General features: G+C 40.1%; 1 protein-coding gene across 1 annotated transcript in view; it reads right to left on the reverse strand.

The window, feature by feature from the left end:
* Positions 1-26348, reverse strand: part of RAB11FIP4 (RAB11 family interacting protein 4) — a 188976-nt gene that overhangs the window by 17453 nt on the left and 145175 nt on the right. Inside the window, exons 4-5 of the mRNA XM_070934815.1 lie at positions 5009-5229; positions 356-544 (exon numbers count right to left, since the gene is read on the reverse strand). Coding sequence (XP_070790916.1) covers positions 356-544; positions 5009-5229 — 410 coding nt within the window. The remainder of the gene's footprint in view (positions 1-355; positions 545-5008; positions 5230-26348) is intronic.

The raw sequence follows: 26348 nt of genomic DNA on the forward strand, positions 1-26348 counted from the left end.
TGCCGTTCCACTGGTGTTATTTGCAGGAAACTGCAATTTCTTGATGTATTTTATAAAATTCTTGGACATGGTACCAAGTGCCCCGATGACAATGGGTATATTATTATTATTATTATTATTATTATTATTATTATTATTATTATTATTATATAAGATGATATGCTGCATTTCCAATTCACTGTCTTGGGATTTGAGCAAGATAATTGCAAGGTTTCTTCCAAAAGAAGTCAGGGGCAAAATGTGGAGTTAGGTATTCATGAACAGCAAAGCAACTGACTAAGTCGTAGTTATCGTCCTAAGTCCTTTCTCCACCTCCAACTTAAAGTGAGGCATAGCATGTATTAAAGTAGCCAACCTGGAAGAAACAGATGAGCCAAGGTCAGAATATGCATGTGTCCTGCTTTCATCATCAAGACAAGGACTGCTGGGGGTGAAATCTACATCATCTCCTTCTCCATAGTCTTCAAACTGTTCTTCATTACTGATCAGAGAGGCAGTGGAATAGGTGGAAAGATCAGAAGATGCAGGATTCAGCAGATTTGATCTTGGAGAAAAAGAAAGGAAACATCACAATACAATCCTAACAATAAGCTTTCTACCTTCAAAACATTAAACGCTTCCAAAAGTCGGAGGATACCACTTTGAGAGGATGGGCTCAAGCTGGCCGAGAAATGTTAAAACAGCAAGCTAAAAACACAAGACACACATTTTTCCTCCCTATTTGTCTAATGCAGAGTGACACTGCTATAAACAATTTTTATACCATAAATATATAGTCTCCTCTCGGTGTCTTTATAGACACATCCATGTAATTTTCTTGGCAATAATACAGAAGCAGCTTGCCATTGACTGAATGTTTAAACTCCTCTAAGAACTCTGTATAATTACAAATACTGTACACATTCCTAATATATACCACATTGTGATTCATAACAACATAATTATGAGTTCCTGGAACTTGCTGAAATTTATTCTTCCCTGTCAATCTTGCCTCCTTCTTCCCACAAGTGCTTCACATTTTCCTTATTGTCTCCATTTTCATGGGGAAGCTCACATCATTCTTATAGAATGAGTTTGAGACTGGGGTAGGCAGCCCTTTGGGGTGTGTGGGATTCACTGGCCCACAATGAACAGTTCAGCAAATGCACAAATGTCAGGATACAAATATATTTGCTAGATATACACAACATCTCATGCACACAAAGTTGCCCCAGCAATTTTTCCTGTTAGAAGAAGGAGAAGATAAGACTCTTAATATGTAATCCCCTTTCAGTTTTTGACCCTAACATACCTAAGTGCGTCCAGCTATCAAATACTACTTGGTTCTTTTAAATCAGGGGTCTCCAAACTTGGCGACTTTAAGACTAGTGGACTTCAATTCCCAGAATTCCCCAGCCAGCCATGCTAGCTGGGAAATTCTGGGAGTTGAAGTCCACCAGTCTTAAAGTCGCCAAGTTTGGGGACCCCTGATTTAAATGATAGAGAAACGCATGGAAAGATTTATACAACACATATTTACGTAAGATAGAAGACTCCACAGTTTGCACATTAAGCTAGGTCTTGAAAGAGCTAGATTCATATACTTATTTAGATGTGACACGTATGGAGTGATTAGCTGAGTTCAGGAATGTTGTGAAGCTGGAAGAAAAGTACCTATGATGCCCTGACAAACTTGATGGAAGGGCGACTTAGAAATGTAGCAAACCCCTCAACCGATGGTCTAAGGTGCCTATGCTATTTCTTTGGAGTAGCACTGCTCCCACTGCCACGTCACTGGCGTTTGCTTGGATGACAAAGGGTTGTTCGGGGTCGGCGTGCTTCAGTACCAGTTCCTTTGCAAAAAGTTATTTTAGTGTTTCAAATGCCTTTTGGCAGGTTAGGTCCCACTGTAGAGATTGTCCCAGGCAGGAGTTGTCCCACTGTAGGGGTTGTTCCGCACGCAGCCCTTCCAAGCTCTGTTTTCACTGGCAGAGCTCTTGAGCCACCATAGGTGCCCCCAACAGGAGTGCCTTCGAGCTGGCCACACCCACCCTGGCCCCCTGAGGTCAAATACAACCCTGATGCAGCCCTCAATGAAATTGAGTTTGACACCTCTGCTTTAGACATAAATCATTTCCAAACCAGAAGAGAGGTTTAGCGATGGCAGCAGAGCAAAAACAAACAGTACCTATAACAAGGAAGGTGTACAACAGAAACTGTCTAGCTTGGACAACCAGGAGTAGCCTGCTAGAAGCATTTTAACCAGTGATGGGAAATAAAGAGTGATGGGAAACTGTCTCCTTCAGCTTTGATCTGATGCAGTTCAAAGCTTTCCAAATTGCTTCAACAAGATGAACTGGGTGGCCTTTCTGATTCAGTGAACCAAATCAGGTCATCTCCACAGCTCTGTCAAAGCAGATTTCAGTTGCTTTGCACTGGCTTATGGTGCATATCAATACAGCTCTTGGATACTAACACAAATGGTCTTTTGCTATCAGGCCAACACAACCAGGAGTGTTAGGCAGCTACCGTGTTTCCCCTAAAACAAGACACACCCTAAAAAGAAGCCCTATCATGCTTTTGAATGCATGCGCTCAAATTAAGCCCTACCCCCAAAATTAGCTCTAATTAAGACCCTGCCCACCCTGGGGGGAAGGGGGTGGGGTGAGGTAAAAATTAAGCTGGGGGGGAGCTGCTCTACTTACCAGGCCTCGCACACCCTGACACCTGCCTCATCTTCTTCTGCGGCCACTTCTTCTGCAGCCCACTTCTTCTGTGGCCACTTGCTGCCACTCACATGTCGCCCCTGGCCTCCATTTTGCCGGATCCAGAGCTCTGTTATTAGCTGCAAAGGGCTTTCTTGAAGACTCGGATGGCAAAATGAAGGCAGGGGGCGACACCAGTAGTGGTTTCAATTTCGTTTGCTACCGGTTTGCTTGCGGGCATGTGACGCTTCTGTACATGCTTCTGCACCCGAGACGTCCGGGCGGGTGGGCGGAGCCTCCTGCTGCAGCCGCTACCAGTTCGCCTGATCCGGGGCGAACCAGTAGCAACCCACCACTGGGCGACATGCTTTCAGTCCGGACCTTGTTTCTTGGTTGCAGAGAGCTTTTCGGAAGGCCTCTGATGGTGAAGTGGAAGGGGGGGGCTGGGCGTGTCAATTCGGAGCCCATTTGTCAGCTGCAGAGGGCTTTCCGGAAGACTCTGATGGCAAAACGGAGGCTGGGGGCGACGTGTGCGAGTGGCAGCAAGCGGCCACAGAAGTGGGCCGGCAGCAGGCTCCTGCTGGGCAGGGCTGTCGATGCTGCGGTGGTGAAGTGAGTCAATAATTAGACCCACTTGAAAAGAATCCCTAACCGTTTCTTCTTTTCGGGGAAACACTGTAGGACCAATATTAGTAACATTATTTTGTACATATTGGTGTAATAACATGTTATACACATGTGTATTTGTACAAGAGCTATTGATCACCTCAATTCCTAGACCTATTATTTTGCTGTCATGGAACCAGTTTGGTCTAGTAGTTAAGAGTGGTGCAGAGAAAAAAGAATTCCTATAATATTTAACCTGCCAGGCTAGAAACCAGGAGTTCTAATTCTGCATTAAGCATGAAAGCCACATGAGTGAACTTTGGATCAGTCACTCAATAATCTTGCATTAAGAATAAGTCACAGATCATACACTTTCACTTTTGTTCTGTGAGGCTTCTATGAACATTAGGCCTCACAGCAGCTGAAAAATCCTAAAACCACAGAGCTCACTGTACAAAATCCAGCATGTGATTCTTTCTTGTATTTGATTTCAACTGAGAAGACTCTAGAGAATGGGTGTCAAACTCGCCGCGTCACATTGCCGTCATGTGACATATGATTTTTTTCGTGGAGCTGGGGTGGGTGTGGCCTGCACGTGACGCATCTGGCTACGGACCGTCAGTTTGACACCCTTGCTCTAGAGCAGTGGTTCTCAACCTTCCTAATGCCGCGACCCTTTAATACAGTTCCTCATGTTGTGGTGACCCCCAACCATAAAATTGTTCCTAAGACCATTGAAAATATGTATTTTCCAATGGTCTTAGGCGACCCCTGTGAAAGGGTCGTTCGACCCCCAAAGGGGTCCCAACCCACAGGTTGAGAACCACTGCTCTAGAGCAATGTTTCTCAACCTTGGCAACTTTAAGATGGATGGACTTCAACTCCTGAATTCCAAATCCGGCAATGGGGAAATCATTGAGTTAGAATATTGTGAGATTTAAATTAGAATGAAGTGGGTGAGGGAAAGGTTGTTGAAGATTCCCATGTAAGCTGCCTTAAGCTTGAAATCCACCATCTTAAAGTAGGCATGGATCAGAATCACTGCTCCAGAGGGATAGATTTTTCAAGAAATGAGTAGAAGCAGCAACTGTCATCATGTTTGCCAGGGGCACTGGGTCAGGAAGACACAAGCAGGGGAGTTGTGGGTAGCTGAAGGACTGCAGGCATCTGAAAAGCAGGAAGTTACCCAATTATATTGCAGTGCTTCTGCCAATCTGCAGCCTCTATCTGTACAACTATGTTGTGCTTCCAATTACCTAGCCACTATTGGTTTTGTCCTCCATGTTAGTCTAGCAGAGCTTCTTCTATATTTATCTCAGTTTCTCTGTTAAATCACAGATGGAACACTAACCACAAATTATTTGGACTAGTCCTTTGACAACTCCTACAAAGACTTTGATTCCTTATTTAAGAACCTGAGAACCAAGGCCAAGAAGAACAATCCTCTCAAGAGTAATGCAAAAAGTTAGTAAAAATCCAAGACTGGAAGTTATCAGATTGATGGGTCTCAGCTGTCTCTCTCTCTCTCTCTCCTGCCCCCTTTATATATGCTGTAACTGAGAGACATTTTCATCAGCTGTGCTGCCATTGGTAGTCAACTATATGGAAGCGATGCATCCATCAATACCTATTATGAGGAAGGACCCGGCCTACAGCTGAAAGCTTTTTAAAAGGATAAAAAAAAAAAAAAAAGCTTTTCCAACAGTATTTGTACTCACTTATCTCCAGGCAGGAAGAGGCCATTCAACACAGCATCCTTCTCAACCTTGCACACAACTGATGCTTCTGGACTGTGGTTACTTTCAATGGCACTGTCCATATCAGACTCATGGTGGACTTCCTGCTGGGCCAGGGTCATGGTGTCTTCATCTGGAAAGAGATCTGATTCGCTGAAAGCACTTTCACGGTCCCCGTAGCTACTCTCTGGGGTTTCAGTGCCCTAGTAAAAGAAGAAAAATAAATGAGAAGAAAGAGTCAGCGAGCATGTGGGATTGCTCAAGGACTGAGCACTTAGTAATCATGACAGGGATAGAAGTTACTTTTTGCAACCCTCTGGTTTTTTACACCTTGTAAATCCAGTATTACACAAGAAGGGTCAATTCCCAAGTTCTTCACAAAGGCAAGATTACTGTACAAACCTCCCAGGTCACTTGAAGTCACATGTCAAAGAAAGAGCCTAGAGGCCTAATTTTAAATCTGTTACTTGTAAAACCTGCCGAGCAGAACTGCCAATTCTCCAGTTTGCTGATCTTCATCTTTTAAAAGTTTTACAGAGCTATATATCAGGATGAAAAGTATGCCCCCCCCACCTCATTCCAACCCCATGTAGGTTTAGCACTCTTTTCTCTTGTATTTTTTTTAATGCAAGTGTGTTTGAGCAGCAAGATGGGTTCACTGAGCCTTGCATGGACTTACGAAAACACTCATGTTTCAAAACTGAGGTTGATGTTTCCCTTTTTTTAAACAGCAAGATATTTTAAGTGTTTCAATAGGTACTTCTGCCTCTCAAAACCCAATAAATCTTCCCAAAATGGATCTATGGGAGACTTCCCTTTTTTATTTACTTTTCTATTCAGAAAGGGAGTGAAGAAAAGATATGCAGTGACAGCATTTCCCCCTTCTTTATTAGTCAATTAGGTGTCATCAAGTCAGGTTCTGCTTTGGGTAGAAGGCTGCAAGCCTTTAAATCTTCTTAAGGCAAAATCCCACTGGAGTTTATCAGGCTTATTTCTGTGTAAACTATATAGGATTGTACTGCTCAGTTCTTTTTCTCTCACTTCTGATATTGGAAGTATGCACTAAGAAAGGATTCTGCCAGCCTGACATCCTCAGATATTAGGCTACGTTATTCCCACAGTATGCCAAATCTGTTCTCAGATAATTAATGAAGTTGTAAGTATACAGTAGTGGCCAAAATTGTGGAAACCTTTTGGGAAAAGTGTGTTTTTGAGGTTTGATGGCTAATAACACCACTTTTTTTTTGGGGGGGGGAGTTTCAATATAATCATATTCCACTACTGGAATGGCCTGGGAATAGCCCAGACCTTAACCCAATTGAAAATCTATGGAGCCGACTAAAGAAACTTGTTAGTCAGAAGCGACCCAGTAATAAAACCCAGTTAATAGAAGCAATCATTCAATCTTGATTTCACATTATAACAGCTGCAGAACTAAAAGACTTGGTTCACTCCATGGGAAGATGTTGTAAGGCCATAATTCATACTAAAGGTTACCCAACGAACTATTAACTGACGAGATAATTTTTGTATATCTCATTTTTTTTCTTTTTTAAAAAAAGTTTTTTATTTTGAAAACATTAAAAACAAGACACAAACACACAACATTTATATACATATCACTTTTCCTTACAGCTACTTCGAAGTGATCCTTTCTTACTATTTACATATATTCACATATAATTTAACTTTATCTTATTCAACGATTTATTTTCCATCATTCTTTCTTTCATCTAAATTGTACTTGATCTTCAACATTTTTTCTCCCCTCTCTCCTTTATTCTTCTTTCTCATTTTTCCTATTCTCCAACCATTCAAATCACCTACATCACACTTTGTAATATTCTGTATCCTCTTTCTCCTTGATTTCTTTTGTTAATTTGTCCATCTCTGCGCACTCTAAGATTCCTAATTAAATCTTCTTCTGATGGTAAGTTTCTACTAGGGATTTCCATAGAAAACTATACTAAGGAAATATATTATTTAATATTACATATACTGACAGCAGCCTGCATAATCTATGCGCAAAATTGAAAGAAGGAAAACTTACCACCTAATTTTTTCTATGGTGATAATTTTTGTATATCTCAGGATTTTTTTACATGTTTCACTTTTCTTCTTTATACAGTAACTGCTATTCTAATAGCAAATCCTTCATAAAAGTTATTGTATTACATTCTTGATTAAATTATCTTTCCATTGATATATAATTTTATGGTACTACTAAAAAAAAAAGTAGTGTTATTAGCTAGTTTTAGAAAATACACTTTTCCCAAAATGTTTCCACAATTTTGGCCACTACTGTAGGCAGTCCTTGTTTAGTGAACACATTTGGGGCCAACAATTCACTTGTTAAGCAAAGCAGCTACTAAGTGAAATCTTGGCTGTCCTTACAATCTTACTTCAGCTTTGCTTTGCATGTCTACAAAAGTCGTAAATGTGGGGATTGATTGCAAAGTTACTTTTCATCACTATAATAAATGCAAATAATTGCTATCCAAGGCAGTCACTAAACAAGGACTATCTGTAAGTACATTGTGTGTATTTGTGTATGTGTGTCTATATAAATCTACATCGATCTAATCTTACCACTAAAAGTTTTTCATTTCAGATTTCACGTGCTTCAGAATGCACTTAAGTCCTAGTGGGTTTCCCACACAAGTTAAACATGATAAAATGAGCATTACTTGTATTTAAGTTTCAAAACATACTGTAACAAACTGCTTGACAGCAAGTTCTTATCTACCCATTTCCCGGGCAGACTATCAACAAAACCATTAATGTGAGGTCACATCTAAAACATTAAAATAAGCAAAACTGGTTGAAGGAATAAACACATTTTTATTCAGGTTCAAATGTATGCCAAAGATTAAAAAAAATACTGCCAATCTAGAAGTTGCTAGAATTGTAAGAAACAAATATCAAGCTTTTGGGGGGGGGGGGGGAAGGGATTATGTGAGCAAGGCAATAAAAAAAGAAACACACAAGAACGTAGGAACAGCCTTGCTGGTTCATACCAAAGCCCATCTTAGTTTTTCACAGTGGCCAACCAGATGCTATCTATCGATCTATCGATCTATCGATCGATCGATCTATCATCTATCATCTATCTATCTATCTATCTATCTATCTATCTATCATATTTATATACCGCCCTTCTCCTGAAGGACTCAGGGTAGTGAACAGCCAAGATCAAATACATAAATATAAAAGTTAAAAACAATTTAAAACCAGATTAAATACTTTGGCCCACAATTAAAAACATCCCATTAAAATCCAATTTAAAATTTAAAACCGTTAAAATTAGGCTAGCCTGGCTTGCTGGAATAACAAAGTCTTCAGGGCATGGCGGAAGGTGCGCAAGTCCAGGATCCTCCGTACCTCCGGGGGCAGCTTGTTCCAGAGGGCAGGAGCCCCCACTGAGAAGGTTCTCCCCCGGGAGGTCGCCAATCGACATTGTCTGACCAACGGCAACCCGAGGAGCCCCGCTACTGGCAACCCGGTACTGGCCGGTGGGAGGCTGTCGGTAGCAGAAGGCGGTCCCGTAGGTACCCAGGTCCTAAGCCATGGAGCGCTTTAAAGATGTTAATCAACACCTTGAATCGCACACGGAAAACCACTGGGAGCCAATACAGCTCACGCAGGAGAGGTGTTACATGGGAGCGCCCCGCCGCTCCCCTAATCATACGCGCGGCCGCATTTTGGATCAGCTGGAGCCTCCGGATGCTCTTCAAGGGGAGCCCCATGTAGAGAGCATTGCAGTAGTCCAGGCGGGAAGTGATGAGGGCATGAGTGCGCAGGGAGTCCCGATCCAGAAAGGGACGCAACTAGCGGATTAGGCGAACCTGATAAACCTGATAAAAAGCCCCCCTGGCCATGGCCGTCATATGCTCTTCTAAAGACAGCTGCACGTCCACACTGCACTTGCAACACCCAAGTTGCGAACCCTCTCCATGGGGGCCAATGACTCGCCCCCAATAGCCAGCGATGGCACCAGCTGGCTATATCGGGACGCCGGGAGCCACAGCCCCTCAGTCTTGGAGGGGTTGAGTCGGAGTCTGTTTCTCCCCATCCAGACCCACACGGCCTCCAGGCACTGGGACATCACTTCAAGGGCATCATTGGGGTGGTCTGGGGTGGAGATGTACAGCTGAGTGTCATCAGCGTACTGATGGAACTGCACCCCAAAACCACAGATGATCTCACCCAGCGGCTTCACATAAATGTTGAACAGAAGGGGCAAGAGGACCGACCCCTGCGGCACCCCATACATAAGGCGCCTCGAGGATGACCTCTGCCCCCTGCCAACACAAACTGCGACCGGTCAGAGAGGAAGGAGGAGAACCACCATAATATGGTGCCCCCAACCCCCAGCCGGCACAGCATGATACCATGGTCGATGGTATCAAAAGCTGCTGAGAGATCTAATAGGACCAGGACAGAGGAACAACCCCTGTCCCGAGCCCTCCAGAGATCATCAACCAATGCGACCAATGCCGTTTCCATGCTGTACCCAGGCCTGAAACCGGACTGGAACGAATCTAAATAGACAGCGTCATCCATGTGCTGGGAAAGCTGTCGCGCAATCACACTCTCAACAACCTTCAACACAAAGCGAAGGTTGGAGACTGGACGGTAATTCGCCAAAACAGCCGGATCCAGAGAAGGCTTCTTGAGGAGGGGCCTCACCACCTCCTCTTTCAAGGCAGAAGGCAAGAAACCCTCACTCAACAAAGCATTTCGTTTTGAGGCGCTTCCCCCCAAAAAGACATATCAAGTGCAGTAGGGTTTTTAAACAGGAAATGTTTGATGTAAAATAGTAATCGGAAGCGATTTTAATGTTTATAAATATAGGTAATCTCCAGTTGGGTACAATGGGAGGGAATCTGGAAGTTTATACTGTTTTTACCTATTGTTTTTCCTATTTATTTTTCATTGTTCTTTTTACAAGATGCACATTTGTTTGTTTATTCGCTTTATCATATTTTAAGAATTGCCCATCTCCTTCACAGTGGAACTCTGGGCGGTATAGATTTTATTTTAGGTAATGATAAATAGTGGTGACATCCATACAAATATTAATGTTCAGAGTTTTGTAGTGTTTTTCAATGTGTAAAGATGAGGAGTCTAGTTTTATATATTCAGTTTAATTATTTAATCAATGAAATAAGGGAATACTGATTTTTAAAATTTATGAGAATTGTAAATTCTATACTTATTTATGATAAGTATAGTATTTGTTTTCCTTCCATTATGCCCTTATTCGTTTTCTTTTTTTCTTATATGCAGTTATTTTATTCCTTAAATGTTAAAACAATTAAAATCTTCATTTAAAAAAAAAGGAGTTGCAGACAAACTTATCTCCTCCAATTTCCCCTCTGTAACTTGTATCTGGAGGCACACTTTCTCCAACTTAATGATAATATAGAATTTTCAAGACTAACAGCCCTTGACAGAATTGGCCTCCATAAATTTCTCCAATCCTGGGTTAAGTCATCCAAGTAAGTAACCAGGGGCAATGAATCCCACATGTTAATCATATACTCTGAGAAGGATTATGGGTTTTTTTTTGGTCAAATCAACATTGGATTATTCCCCTCCTAGTAATCAAGGAAGAGGAAGATCCTTAACATAATTTACTCAAGAACCTTTTGTGAGAAATTTTGATGAAGAGCCCTAACTTGCTTAGAAGAAACGGAAGACAACAAAAGAAATTTTAACAAAGATTGGTAGGTGCATATCATGAATCAGGCTAAGACCCAAGACAGAAAAGGGTAATTATGATTGAACCACTAGAAATGGAAGTATCATAAAAGAGGATAAGTAAATGGACTTTACTTATAAGTGGATAAGTCAAGATAAGTAGACTTCAGTTCTCAGAATTCCCCAGCCAGTATGCTAGTTAGAATTCGGGAAATTGAAGTTCACACCTCTTCAAGTTGTCACAGTTGAGAAACACAGAACTAGAATTAATAATGAAATGGCCTGATTGTTCTAAACAGCAAATTTTTAGGGGTATTAAAGAAGATGGAAGAACTCCAAAATGTGCTATCCAAGAGAACGGATATTAAATCGGCAATTGCATTTAGTATCCAATAACATAAAATGATACAATACACATCTGGGCATGTAAAATTCCAGTTTAATACTAATGGTTCTTATCTGTAGTGATGATCAAGTCACATTGTTGGAGGTACTGGAAACTCGATAAAAAAATTCTGATTAAGTGTGGGATGCTGTAAAGGTAAGAATTCTACTGTGGGAATTATTGGAAAGGAATTGCAAATAAAATTACTAATACTGAAACATTTTGTATAAATCAATTTATTATTACGTAAACATCCAAAGTTAAAAATCCAGTTTTAACACACACCCCAACAAACTCCCCCATTCTGCAGCAATGGCAACACAATCAGATAAGCCACTTGATCAGCTCCGGATGGTGTCCCCAAGTTTGCTGACAAAATCAGGTCTGCCATTTCTGCAAAAATGCAAAAAACTGGGGGCCAATCTTATCTCTGGGGGAATGATGCTTCGAAGGGAGGGAGTCACCACACCGGAGACCTTTTGATAGGTCGCACCAAATGTACCTACTTCCTTGATAGTTGGATAGTTACTTCTTTGTAATGTACTCATCATATGCTAAATAAACAATAAACAATAGATTGCCCTGCAACATGCCCTGCCTTCTTGCTCTGATGGGCTGGGTAGATAGATGCAATAGAATCATTAGGAAACTGATATGTATCGAATATACTGTTCCAAATATCACACCTTAAAATAATGTAGCACTGGAAAAGTACAGAAAATAATAATTTTTAAAAAAAGGCATTAGTGCTTGCTTAGAGAACCATGATTAATTCCAACTAAGCATGATATGCGACCTCAGCCAGATACTTGGGAGTGAGAGCTGTTGCAACTACTTATTATGTCGATTGCATTCTTCCTCAGGGTGTGCAAACAGCGAGGGCTCTCCTCATCTTATCATTCTCACAAAAATCCCATGAGACAGTTTGAACTATCCAGTGGATTCTATAGCTAGGGTCCTGGACTCAACTCTTGGCTTCCTCAGACTAAGTGTAATACTTAAGCCCTTGTTAAAATGAAGTATTGCAGGCTAACTCATTCCTCACTCCAGGAGTTCGATTCTGAGAGGCTCAAAGTTGACTAAAGCTTCCATCCTTCTGAAGTTGGTAAAATGAGGACCTACTAGATTGTTGGGGGCAATGTGCTGACTGTAAAACCGCTTTGAGAGGACTGTAAAGCACTATGAAGCAATATATAAATTTAAGTGCTGGTGTTAGTGCTACACTTCAGGTATAACCCAGGGCATCTAACCCTATTTTAAAAGGTTCTGGATATATACTAATTACATTGGGAAAGGCATACAACTGTGTGCCTTCAAGTCCATGTTGACTCGCGGTAACTGCCTGGACTAGTAAGTATTTTTGAAAGCAATTTGCCCTTGTCTCCTTCCTAAGGGGGGGAGGGGGAGGGGGAAGAGAGAAAGAGAGGGGGAGGGGGGGAAGAGAGAGGGAGAGGCCCAAGATCACCCAGCCGATTTTGTCCCTAAGGTGGACCTAGAACTCCCAATATCCCAGTTTCTAGCCTGGTGCCTTAAATACTCTAGCAATTCTCTGCACCACTGTGTTCAGTTCACAGATGAAGGAGCACCTGATGTGTGTTTGCTACACTTGAGTACTCCATTTGCGAAAGGTCAGGAAAGGAACTTGCAAGTACCAGATATGCTAAGACTATTCATGCTTTTGAACTTTGGTATTGGAGACACCTGAGAATAGTGCATATAACCAAGGAAACAGAGAAATGTATCCTCACACAAATAAACACTGAGTGTTTACTTGAAGCAAAAAAATGGCCAGGCTCAAATTATCTTATTCTGGATATACGTGAAGACCTAACACTATGAAGAAAACTGTAATAATCAGAATTGCGAAACAAAGAGAAGAGGAAGATGACAAGCAACAAGATGGATAGAGAGAGTTACTGTGGTGATGAATGCACCATTGAAAGACCTGAAAAACCAGGTTAGTGACCGATCGATTTGGAAAAAAAATCTATGTAATTGTTACAAGCCAACACCAACTTGATCATACATAATCAGTCAAGCGATTAGAGAGAGAGAGAGAGTTTGTATGCATATAGGAAAAGATAACACAAATGTTCTGATTCTTGGCAGCCTCCTGTTTGTTGTCGAGAGGAAGAATAAAGTCAAAGGATCCTAGCCCTGGGCCCATATTGGAAAAGGAGAAGATTTCCCTTCTTCTTAAGATGAGACTGTTATCTAGAGCAGGGGTCTCCAACCTTGGCAATTTTAAGATTTGTGGATTTCAACTCCCAGAATTCTGGCTGAGGAATTCTGGGAGTTGAAGTCCACAAGTCGTAAAGTTGCCAAGGTTGGAAACTCCTGATCTAGAGAGGCCCTCCTGTACTGAGTCACAAAGCTTTCTGCTCCATATTACAATTTCCTACAATATTCCAGCTGTTCAGCACACCGCAGGACATTTCAAATGGTAGCTCATAACTAAGCCAGCCGGCACAGAATTTTAGAACAGGAAACCCCCACAGAATTCTTTTGCATTTCTAATAGATTAGAAATTGGAAGACATCTTATGCTGCCACAAGCCCTGATAAAAATTTGTCACTTTCTAAAATAACATTTGTTATTGCTAAGATCACAGCCATTTTCTTTTTTTGATAAATGCTGCCTAAAGCTGTAAGAAATAAAAACAAAAAACAAAATAGACTAAACTTTAAAAAATGTAGGATGAAGTTATACACACATACCTCTGTATTCTCCTGGTAGATTTTGCAAGCTTGGCAATATTAAGATGGGTGGACTTCAACTCCAAGAATCCCCCACTCAGCAATTAGAAAGTTCAGGGAATTATGGGAAATTGGGGGATTCTGGGAGCTGAAGTCTGCAGATTTTGATATTGCCATGTTTGAAAAATATTGTAGATTATACATTGATCTTTTATAATAAATAATACCTTGCCTATTATTCACTTCAAGATGAAAAAATAATGCAAAATGTTGCAAATCTCCACTAAGGACATATTAATATTCAGGTAGTTCTCAAGTTATGACTGTAATGGAGCCTGCCATCATAGTCATAACTTGAGATGGTCATACAATGTCATGGGACTAACCTGCTTTTACAGTCTTCATTGCGGTGGTCATTACGTGAATGCAACAATTGTAAAGCTGCTGCTGTGGTCGTTAAACAAGTGCTGTGGTCATTAAGCAAACCAATGGCTTCTAGTTTAGCTGAAAACAGAAAGTAAATGCCAGTTTTTGACAAAACCATCGTAAAACTCAGTCATGTGACCGCAGGATGTTGCAAATGGCTGCAAATGCAGCCCAGCTGCCAAGCATCAAAAGCTAGTGACCAAAGTAGTTACACAACTATACACCGTACAGTTACACAACCCCCAACTGCTGTAATTTCAAATCCAGATCACAAGTACCCTCCTCAGGTAGGTCTGTCAGAACTTTGGATGGATCGTAAATCCAGGATTACCTACTTTCAACTCCAGATACTAGAATAGACAGAAGACAAACAAATCCACTGTAATACTGTACTCTTTTCAGAGGTATCCTGAAATCTCTTTGTTTTCATAGAGGAAATATGCGGGGCAGAGGGCAAAAAATGAAAAGTAGCTTTGTGTTCCTCTTAGCAATTTTAAACTGAGACACACTATGTGTTTCTGGTGCCGGAGAGAGAAAAGCCAAAACAGGAGTGATCTGGAATCCGGAAATAGGTCAGGAACCAAGGGAATGTTTGCATTTGCCCTACCTGTTGTTTTGATGGGGGAGGAGGGAAGGAGACTGTTTAACATGCAAGTTGCCATTCAAAGCAGTTATTGGAGCAAGTTTCTTTGAATAAACTAACGGAATCTCAAATCAGGAAAAAAAAATCCTTACATGGCATTGAAAAAGAAAAAAAAAGACCGGGCAGCTTATATTCAAGTTAAATAGGTCATTTAGTATTTATAGGGTGCAGTAGCAGTACTACAATATTGTTCTTAACAAGAGAATGGAAAGTATACCTATCCAAATATGTGTGTGTGTGTGTGTGTGTGTGTGTGTGTGTGTGTGTGTGTGTGTTTACATTTCTTTTACAAGGGTCATGCAGGATCCTCAGTTCAACACACAATTATCCCGAGCTTTGACAAATGTACAGCAATGTGTTCATTATTAAACTCTGCATGGATCTCAGAGCCTTCTGATATTTTCTAAGAACAACTCCACACTTCAATAACATATTAACATTGTGTGACATGCAACTGCAACTTACCATTCCAAAATTCTCATCCCCTCCCCCCGTTTTTGTGTGTTTCCAGTTCTGGTAGAGACTGTTCTGTAAAACCAAATTAATAGACGTCATTGTTGGATCAAGTCATCCTCATGATCTAATAAAGAACTTGGGTGGGTGAAGGTTTAGATAGATTTTACATAATCTCTAAGAAAGCAAGTGTCTATTGAGTTTCGTCCAAAGGGCTCTCCTCTCCCCACTTCCTCTCACCCCCAATCACAAGTGTTCTCCCAGCATTGATAATCTGTGGCAAGACAGAAAGCAAACCAAATGTTTTAAGAGCTAAAATCTCCTATCATAAAAAGAATAGTTGGCTCTATCAACACATTCTCCTTCCTAACTTTTCCTTTGAATTTCCAGATAGTTGCAGCCAAATTATTTTAGAAACTTATTTTACTTCGTATCAGGAATCCCTCTTTCTTCTGCAGTAGGCAGTATTTTCCAGTTTTCAAAGAATGGTTTAAAAAAAAAAAAGTCTGGGAAATATCTAGGATTGAACCTGGAAACTTTTCTGATCTAAAAGTTTAAGTCTTCCTCAAGTCAAGCTTGACTCCTGATGACTCCCTGAGCTCTTGGTAGTTTCCTTGGTAGCAGTAAGAAAGCAAGCCTCCATCAGGATTTTTTCCAGATTTTCAGCCTAGCTCACAGCCTCAGTACACCTGGTCCTGCAGACAAATACTAACGAATTTGACTCTTCTTAACTCCCAATTTCAGGCCCAGGCTCAGCAGACGCTGTAAAACATCCCAAGCTTAAAACATGTTTCCTAATATTTCAAGCTCTGATCAAAACACCCATGTTCCAAGCATTTTATTCCAAAACACTTGTGTTATTCCAAGCTCTAGTCTAGGCTAAAGAGGACCATTTTGAGTGGTGCTATTCAAACAATCTAAGAGTCACAATGCTTGGGGTTTTTTTTAATGTTTTCTAGCATAGCTTGTAGAGGGGACCAGTTTATCACTGCCTACATGTTAATTAGAGACACATCACAACATCTGAGTATCTTTTACAAGGCCTTCACTGCCTTGTACCTACCAAGCACTCTCCTGTAGCACAACTCTTGACTGCTGGTTCCTCAACAATTGATAATTAATTCTCAAATGTTAACACTGTCCATCACTACAATGTCTTCATTGTTAATTCTGAGGCCGGTTACTGGATCTGTTGTACTTTTGGTCTTCTTTATAGTTAATCATAGTCCTATTTCCTTCCCCATGCTCTTTGACTTTCATTATTTGCCCTTGCAGAACATATTTGCATTTTTGGCTAGCACAGTAGTACTCATTGCCGCACTGATGATTCTTCCTCTAGTTATACTCATCTTTTTCCAATACAGCTTCCCTCAATATATATTCAGGTACTCTCTCTGCATAGTTTATCAGGAGAAAAATATATGTGTCATAGCACATTGCTGCTCATTCTTGCTCACATAATAAGCTGCATCTTTGCTGGCTTAAGCTATGTTGCTATTTTCATTTAACCAGAGTCAATAATTCCTTGACTATTGCACTGAAAATACAATCAATTTTTTATCAGGGTAGTGTATTCAGCATACTGCAAGTTACTGATGTTACTTCCTCCAATTTTAAACACTCATCTTTTTCCAATCTAACCAATCTATAGAGAATAAGGAAGATGACCCTGACAAAGACAGGTGAGCTCCATCACCAAAGCAATAAGGGGGGGAAACATATCTTAGTTTGTTAGTCAGAGAAGGCTGCCCCCAGACTACTTCTGGCTTTTTGGCACCATAGATTAATACTGGGTATTATCGGACCTGGGTATTTGCGGGACAGCCTTCTGCCGCCAATAGCCTCCCGCCGGCCAGTACGCTCCCACAGAGAGGGACTCCTCAGGGTGCCGTCAGCTAGGCAGTGTCGGCTGGCGACCCCCAGGGGGAGGGCCTTCTCTGTGGCAGCATCTGCCCTCTGGAATGATTTGCCCCCCGAGATACGGAGGATATCAGATCTCCGGGCTTTTCGCCGTGCCCTAAAAACTTTTCTCTTCCATCAAGCAGGGCTGGCGTGACCCCCCCCCCCGTTTTTGAGATATTAGATTTTTAATTGTTTAATGGGTTTTAGTCGTAAGGTTCCTAAATTTTTGGTCAAAGGGTATAATTCTTTTAAATTTTTAAATTTTGTATTGGATGTTTTTTACTTGGCTGTGCACCGCCCTGAGTCCACTAGGAGAAGGGCGGTACACAAATTTAAATAAAATAAAATAATAAATAAAAATAAATACGGCTCTCCTTCTACATTAATACAGTAAAAAAATGAGTATCCTTTAAAGTATCTTGTATGTTGGTATATTTACTCTACGGAATTTCAATATACTTCTTCCATCTATGACTGATCCTGTGAATTAGATCTACTGACATCCTTTAGCATACTAATCTGAGATTGAAATCTCCTTCTGAATTTGGAAGTCTTATTTTCCCATGTTTGTTTCCATTTTTGGTATTTTTACTGATATTGTTATACTCTTGCTCTATAAGCAGCCCTCTGAAATAGTTTATGTTCCTCCCAAAATTCTTTTATTTTTATAGAGCCATGGTGGCTCAGTAATTAGAATGCAGTGTCACAGGACTAATTGATTGCTCATTTCAAGAGTTCAATTCTGAACAGCTCAAGGTTAACTCAGTCTTCCATCCTTCCAAGGCCAGTAAAATGAGGACCCAGATTGTTGGGGGCAATGTTGCTGACTCCGTAAACTGCTTAGAGAGGGCTGTAAAAGCACTGTGAAGCGGTATATAAGTCTAAGGGCTATTGCTATTTTCTTGGCTTTGGCTTCTCTTCTCTTCCTGGCAATTTCCATCATCTGTTGTTTTAACATCCAATTTGGTTTCTTCAGTTTCTTGGGCATTGGCAGTTTGCTTTCACCTTCATTGTTAACAACTTCTTTTTTATTCCATATTTTCTTGCATTCCCCATCAATGAAAGTCAATACTTCAAAGTAATTCCTGATCTTCTCCTTGAAAATGGTGTGTGTTCAAGATCATATTGGATAAACACTGGATAATTGTTTTCTTCCATTGTAGTTCAATTTGGGACTTGCACAATCTACCTGTGGCCGTATCTATGTTGTTAAACTGGAGCTCTTCCAGTCCTTGTTATAAGTCATATTGTTAGTTTGATTTCTGGGTGCTCCATCTGATGATATCCATGTATACAGGCATCATTTTCTTTGCTTGAAGAACGTGTTAGCAAAGTAGCCATTAGACAATGGAATGTGTGTTCTGTACACATTTGACATTCCTAATAATGCTCCTGAAATCTGTAGGCTCCAAGTTATAAAATGCAGAGACTATATGGCTTGTGCTTTATTGTCATGCTTTGGCATGTGGACTTTGTTCACACTTTGTTCATACCTTAGCTTGCTAAGTGCTGCTGTCAAACTGCTAAATGCAGATATATATTCTATAACTGTGTATTAGGAAGAAAAAGAAGCTTCAAGCAAACAGCCGGATAAGTGTATTTTTGTTACCACGTTTATGGACTCTGCTGAAATGAATCATGCCGGGGGTTGCTGTTTCCTAGGCTTTTGTGGCCGTCTGTGCATACAGAATAAGAGGGGGGGGGACTGTGCTTAAAAATTTGCTTTGTTTTCTATGAAATTTAAAAAAAAAACATTTTCATTAAAAACAAAAACACATCGGCTTCTCTGTACTTCAACCAGTAAGTAACAATTGCTTACATCGCAACCTGTTTCTGTGGCCTTAAGGTAAAAAACAAAGAACAAGGGCATTCTTTTAAAGATTTCAGAACATTCAAGGTGTTCAGTTACATTCCATTAAAACTCTGCCAATTCAGAACGTTCCAAAGAAGCATTCTGAATGTTTTCTCCCAAGGTTGAAATAATGTTTTTATATTTCACGCACCTTCTTATAAATCATACACTTTACCTCTCGGTTCTGCATCTACTCCTAAATGAAAGCTGATGCTTTTTAGCTTCTAAGCTCATTTATGTTTGTATCCTGCACTCAGTTCAATGAAAAGAAAACAAGAATTCCAAATAAAACTGAGATAGCAATACTGTTTTGTTTATTAACAAGTGGAATTAGATTAGATTGTTCCAACCATTGCCCCACTCAGGAAAAAGAAGTGTGGCATACTTTAATTAATTTATACTGTTAAAAATAAGGAATGAACACTTTGTGCAGATCCAGAATAATATCTCTGTACTTGATGACAATGCATTAGTTTATTCTTTTTTTAAAAAAGAAGAAGAAAGGAACATATGAATTAGAATTACTTTTTAAAATCAGGTTTGCTAACATGCATTTTATACATTAGATTTAGAACAATGATAAGGAGGATATCGGCCTCTTATAATATTTCTTTTCCATTAGGAAAGTACTCCATATTCTCTCATGGCTCATGGGAATACATAAAGTTTTTTTTTTTAATTTCTGTTAAGATATTTAGGTTCATTGACCAATCTATGTATATTACCTTTCAACTCCACCTTTCCCATTTGAAAACGGTGCAGATATTTTCTAAACAATACTAATAAATACCATAATCTCAATTAAGGATAGGGGATCTAATTCAGATGCTGCTGAATTATAGCTCTAGTATAGCTTGTGACTGGCCATGCACTGGAGCTGCTGAGAAATAAATTCACTGGCATCTGAGTAGCCGCAGTTTCTCCAGCTCTGATATATACTGGGGCATTTGGGACAACTACATAAATTTCAGCATAGAGTTGAATATGCCATTGCTCTGTACATAGTAAACTGAAAATGGGGGAAAATCCACACTTTTTTCTTTCACACCTACGCTAAACCTGTAGATTTTTTGCCTCCAGCAAGAAGTAACCTTAGTAACAGTTGTGAAAAATGCCTAAGGTACAAAGCAGCCATTACAGCACAGAACTATCTTCCCACTGCAATCCTAAAAATATCCAATATTCTAGGCAGATCAACAGTAGTCACCCTGAATATTGGCAAGGGAGAATAGGCAGCAAAGATTGAAGAGCTTTCCAAAGCAAGGCAAAAAGACTCTAACCAACGCAGAGGTAACTTAAAGAAGCCAGCAAGGAGGAAAGCCAAAAATTGTTAATAGCAGGGTAAGACCAGTAAAGGAAGAATCAAAAATCTGCACCTACCGTGTTTCCCCGAAAATAAGACCCTGTCTTATTTTTTTTTTGAACCCTGAAATAAACGGTTGGCCTTATTTTTGGGGAGGTCTTATTATTTTGGGGCATGTGGAACAAGATGGGGCTCCTCTTGCCGTCTTACCTGATTTCCAGCTCTGCATTTAAGTATTTTCAGGGAGGGCTTATTTTTGGGGGGAGTCTTATTTTAGTACATATGCTCAAAAGCCCGATTGGGCTTATTATCAGGGGATGTCTTATTTGGGGGAAACAGGGTAATATGTAGAAAAATGCACAAAGCAAGGAGGATTAAAGAGAATTAACATTCAGTGATAATGGGATGAAAGAAGTGATAGAGAGGCTCGCATAATTGGGTAGGAGGATCCCACTTGGTCTTGACAAAGAGTAAAAAGAATCAAGAGGATGACAAGAATGCTGTTCAAAGTGAGAGAAAGTATGATAATAGAGTAGCAGAATAAAATCTGCAGGATTTGTAAAAAATTTGCCATTGTTCATAGCATTTTATAGGGCAGGGCTGTCAAACTCGATTTCATTGAGGCCGCATCAGGGTTGTGTTTAACCTCAGAGGGCTGGGGTGGGCGTGGCCAGCTTGATGTCACTCATGTCGGGGGCGTCTGTGGTGGCTCAAGCGCTCTGTCAGTGAACGGGCTTCCGAGCTCCGTTTTCAGCTGCAATGGCCTCCTGCAACTCTCTGCCAGCAAAAACGGAGCCTGTGAGGGCTGTGTGTGGCCCCCTCAGCTCCGTTTTCACTGACAGAGGTACCGCAAGTCAGTCCTTCACTATTTCCAGGGTGGCCATGTGGACCAGATCTAAGCGCCCCAATGGGTGCTTTAGTTTGACACCCCTGCTATAGAGCCACAATTTCTTTCTGTTGAAAAGCTTCACAATGATGGAATCTATTTTCTGCTATATCCATTATGCCTGTTAAGCTAGCTCTGTTTTCAGAGGTTTTTTTTTTTAAATTGCTTATTGAACTAAAAGAAAAGTGCAATTTGTTTCAAAATATATCCTGTATCCTTTGTACTCACTCGTCAAATATAAGATAAATGGAAGGAAGAAAAAAGATTTGTTTGATTTTATAAATCAACCTTGTTTGGTACTATGCAAAAGAATGGATAAAGCAGTGTATTCTTTCTTTTTCTTGAGAAACCTCAGGGTTGAAAGACTACAATCAATACCATTCACCTGCAGCAAGGCAAGGACATGGCAAATCCTAGGGTATAAAGAAGGCATTGAGAGAGGCTTGACTTAGAAAGCCTAAATATGTGGAAAGACATATCAAAGTATGCATGAGACAGAATATATGAGGATTATATCACCTTGTCTAACTGTCCATATATAAACATATATAGATATAATATCTAAATAGGAGGAAAGCGTGTTGGATATGTTTGCCACCTTGAGTTATTTGTAAAAATAATAAAGGTGGGATATCAATAAATAAAATTAAATTTAAAAATGTGTTTGTGAGGATGAGGTAATCTAGCAAGCTGCATTGGTTGCCAATTGGCTTCCAGATCCAATTCAAGATGCTAGTTTTAGCCTTTCAAGCCCTTCATACCATGGGACTGAGCTATTTGAGGGACCATCTCTCCCTGATCCCATCAGCCCACCCGATTTGATCTAGCAGAGAGGGCACCCTGTGGGATCTACATTGGGGGGAGGAGTTGTCCCCCAGAGGATGTTCCTTCTCTGCCAGAGTGCCCATCTTATGGAACATTCTTCCCCTCAAAATTAGACTGGCTCCATCCTTTTTCACATACTGGAAGCTCTTCAAGATCTGGTTATGTTATGTTATGTTATTATGTTTAGTTGGCTCCATGGCTGAGGTAGCCATTTTTATCCTCCCTTTGCCCAGGCCTTGTGTATTTGTTTTTATAACATTTATTTTTTAATCTGGAGTTTGTATTTTCTACATTTTTTGTTTTTATATGTGTTGGGTTCAATTGCATCCTGCCCAGAGTCATGTTCTGTGAGATGGTCAGCTCTACAAATTTGACTAATAGATAATTATTATGGCTAACAAAATCCAGAGGGCTGGAGGGAAGGAGTCCAAAATCCCATATTCTACTCCATCAAAGTTTTTCTGACTGACTGTGAGAATAACTGAGATTCTTGTATTAATTATTAAGCCAGTTTTTTAAAAATCTATTTAATAATAGATAATAACTAAAGCTTTTAAAGTTCTTCCTAAAATTTTCACATTTTTTTTTAAAGTGGTGTCAATTGTGTTTGCTCCAGAGCTGTATAAAACATTCCCTGTTCTTTAACAGAGGACAAGCCTCTTTGTAACACAGTGAGACTGTCTAAGTTTTACTTGATTTAGAGCAATTAGTGGGAAAGCATTTGCTATTATGTGAGATCATGCAGATTACACAATGGTGTTCTGGGGCCTGAAAAGATTACCAGTCCTTGCTATAAACAGGTCCTTCAGATCCCCCAGATCCCAAAGGATGTTAACAATACTTCTGATGCTTAAAGGTTTTCACACAGATGGTTTGCCTCTCTCTTCTGCCCATAATTAGATTGAGTCTCACCACAATCCAGATTTCTGTACTTGTGGGAGAGGAGAAATGATGGGCTTGCCATGTGGTCAGAGCCACAACAAAGAAAGTGGCTATGACACAGCTTTCTACTTTTACCTTCAGATGGTTGATCAAAAGCCAGGTACATGTATGGTAAACGTTTTGTTTGGTCTGCTGCTCTTAGTAGCAGTATTATGGCATTGGATTTCCCCACAGGATAATTCCTTTCCTCAAGTCAAAATTCATGAACAGAGGTCTGGTTATCTAGTTTTCATCCCACCAGCTAAAGAAGCCAGCTTCATTTGAATGCTTCTGAAGAGGCATCTGTGGGATTTACTCAGCCAGTGCTCAAAACAGCCCACACTTCACCCTACTTTGCAAACACTAAGAAAAGACCTTGAGAAATCATAGTGGACTGAAAGAGTTTGAAGAGGAAGAGGGGGTGCTTCCCCCCCCAACATTTGTTAAGAGAACTCCCCTGCTTCCCGCTTTACAAAAGAGCCCTTTTAACTCAAGAAGCTGAATCTGGATCCATCCCCGTAACAGACTACAGGAACACTTCACCTGGGCAAGCTGTAAGTACTGTGACATCACCTTTAGCTTAGCTTCAGGTAAGGTCTGAGTGCTATACAAGAAAAAGTAAACACAGCTGAATATCTATATTTGATAGATAAAGATCCTGAAGACAAGTTTGATTCCTGATGACTCTGTGGAAACAACAATCAAGTTTCTTGGCAACAATATTGGAGATTGCCTTCCTCCAACAACCAACATACAGCTCTAAGTCCTAACCAGGCACTGATTCTGTTATCAAGACAAGGTCAATCTGGTGATACCATCTGATATCATGCATGTTTTAGTTTTTCCCAACTATATATAGTCAAGTTGCTTAAAAGATAGGAATTTAAATTCCAAACCTATGATGATTTTTAACTCAATACAAGCAAGATGATACAAAGACTCCAAATGCTTTTGAACTGGGTTAACTTATTCACGCAGGCTACTACAATTATAACTGTAACAGTGCATGCACATAAGCCAATTTCAAACTGTGTATGGATGGACATATTTTCACTGAAAAAAACTATCTATCCTGATTTAAGACTTAAAATTACAGCAGTATTCACCAATGTTCATCAATTTGTTTAACATATTTTTTGCACCTTCGCAAAAGATAACAAGTCTTTTAACTTTTGGAACTCATTTAAATGTTTAACTATAGCTTTCTGCCTTGACACCGAGGATATAACTATGCACTTTTAAGATTCACAGAAATCTATCACATAATTTGCATCTTATTCACACACTACAAGGTGACACTTGTAAAAGTACTATAATAAAGTGTGAATATTGACAAAGTATGTTTGGAAGGATTGGAAACCATTCAGACTGCAAGATGAAGAGAATACACACCTCTCTTTTCACTCTCTTACATCCTCAAAACATATTCCCTGTCCCAGCTGTAAATTTCTTGTATATAGATAAGCTTAAAGTCAATAACACAATAAAAACAAAAGAAAATTAGGAATAGTAGCAGAAGGAACATTCTGAAGAGCTTCAATAGTCAGGAGATTGAGTCATCGGTAACAATCAAGGACAGTATAGTACTTAACTCACTGAATCACAGGCGCTTAACAAGCTTTGAGAGGTATAAAGGTAGTCCTCAACTTACGACCACAATTGAGCCCCAAATTTCTATTGCTAAGCAATAGACAAGTTAAGTAACTTTTGCTCCATTTTACAACCTTTCTTGCCACAGTTGTTAAGTGAATCACTGCAGTTATTAAATTAATAATACAGTAGTTTAAGTGAACCTGGCTTCCACATTGACTTTGCTTGTCAGAAGGTTGCAAAAGTGGTCACATAACCCCAGGACACTGCAACTGGCATAAATACATGGCACTTGCCAAGCGTCTGAATTTTAATCTCACGTTTGGTGATAAGCATGAAAAAAATCATTTTTTTCAGTGCCACTGTAGCTTTGAAAGGTCATTAAAAAACTGCAAATGAAGGTAAATATAGATGTCCCAAGACAATGTTGCAAGATCCAATCTGAATCGGTCACCAGGATCAAAGGTTCATTCTTCCAAGCTTTTGGGCTCATGCTGGAGCCCTTTGTCAGGGAACATCTTTCTCCACAGTGTCCCAAAGGTGCTTTTTTAAGAGGCAACTGGACTTTCTGGTTTTTCTTTGAAGATGTTTTGCTTCTCATCCACGAAGCTTCTTCAGCTCTGATCCAGCTTCTCAGATGAGAAGCGAAACGTCTTCAAAGAGAAACCAGAAAGTCCAATTGCCTCTTTAAAAAGCACCTTTGGGACAACCATCACCTGGATGACTGAGAATCTCGGTAGACAACTCTTTCTCCAGTGAACATATTTTGGAGAGAGAAGTTCTCTTCTCATTTTTCCTTGTTTTACTCATGGCCACTAATCTCCATAGTATTCTTCCTTCTTCTTCCTCCAGTCTTAAAATTCAACCCTGGTTTTTCCAATACTATTTCAATGCCTCTTCAACTCTAGTGTATTCCCTCCACCCACATTATTTAAGAGACATTGAAGAGATTAAATCTCTTAAGAGTTAGTTAAACTAAGATTGACTTTTGCTTGACCATAAGCACATATTGCTTGAATTTCTTCCTATGTGCAAGTATCCCTCAACTTACAACCATTTGTTTAATGCTGCAGGATCCAATCTAAGTTGGTCACTGGAACAAAAGGTTTATTTTTCCAAGCTTTTGGGCTTGTGCTGGAGTCCATCATCAGGGAACTTCACAGGTATCTATGACTTATGACCATAAGGAAGCCTTGCCATTACAGTTATACAGTCAGTCATAAAGTGGGTCACCCATGTGACCAATCATTTTTACAATGGTTGTTAAGCGCATCTGTGGTCCTTAAGCAAACCCATTGTTTGCTATGGGGCATTTTTGCTGAAAACCAGAAGTCAGCATTGGTTTTCAGCAAAAAAAATGTTATAAATCATGGCCATGTGACTATAGGATGCTGCAAAAAGCCACAAATGCAAGCCGGTTGCCAAGCATATGAGATGTAGTCATGTTACCATGAGGGGGGTCATCAAAATTTTGGAACTGGGTCATAAGTACCTTTTTCAGGAGGGGGGGTTCCATTGTAACTTTAAATGGCTAAGCATGAGTCAAGGACTAGCTGTATTGCAATGAATTAGGAATTTTAGGACTAGTTAGGAAACATTCATTTTCTGTCATGACAAGTGATGGGTGAAATGAATTTTTCCTCAGTTTAAGGCAGACAAATTCATGTGCGGTAACACCTACAGGTGGGGTTATGTTGCCATCATACCTGCCAAGATGTTGCAACCAAGGAAAGCCAT

The sequence above is a fragment of the Pituophis catenifer genome, unplaced genomic scaffold (genome assembly GCF_029215685.1).
Source record: "Pituophis catenifer annectens isolate HBS135680 unplaced genomic scaffold, rPitCat1.0.hap2 SCAF_2, whole genome shotgun sequence".
NCBI classification, from domain to species: Eukaryota; Metazoa; Chordata; class Lepidosauria; order Squamata; family Colubridae; genus Pituophis; species Pituophis catenifer.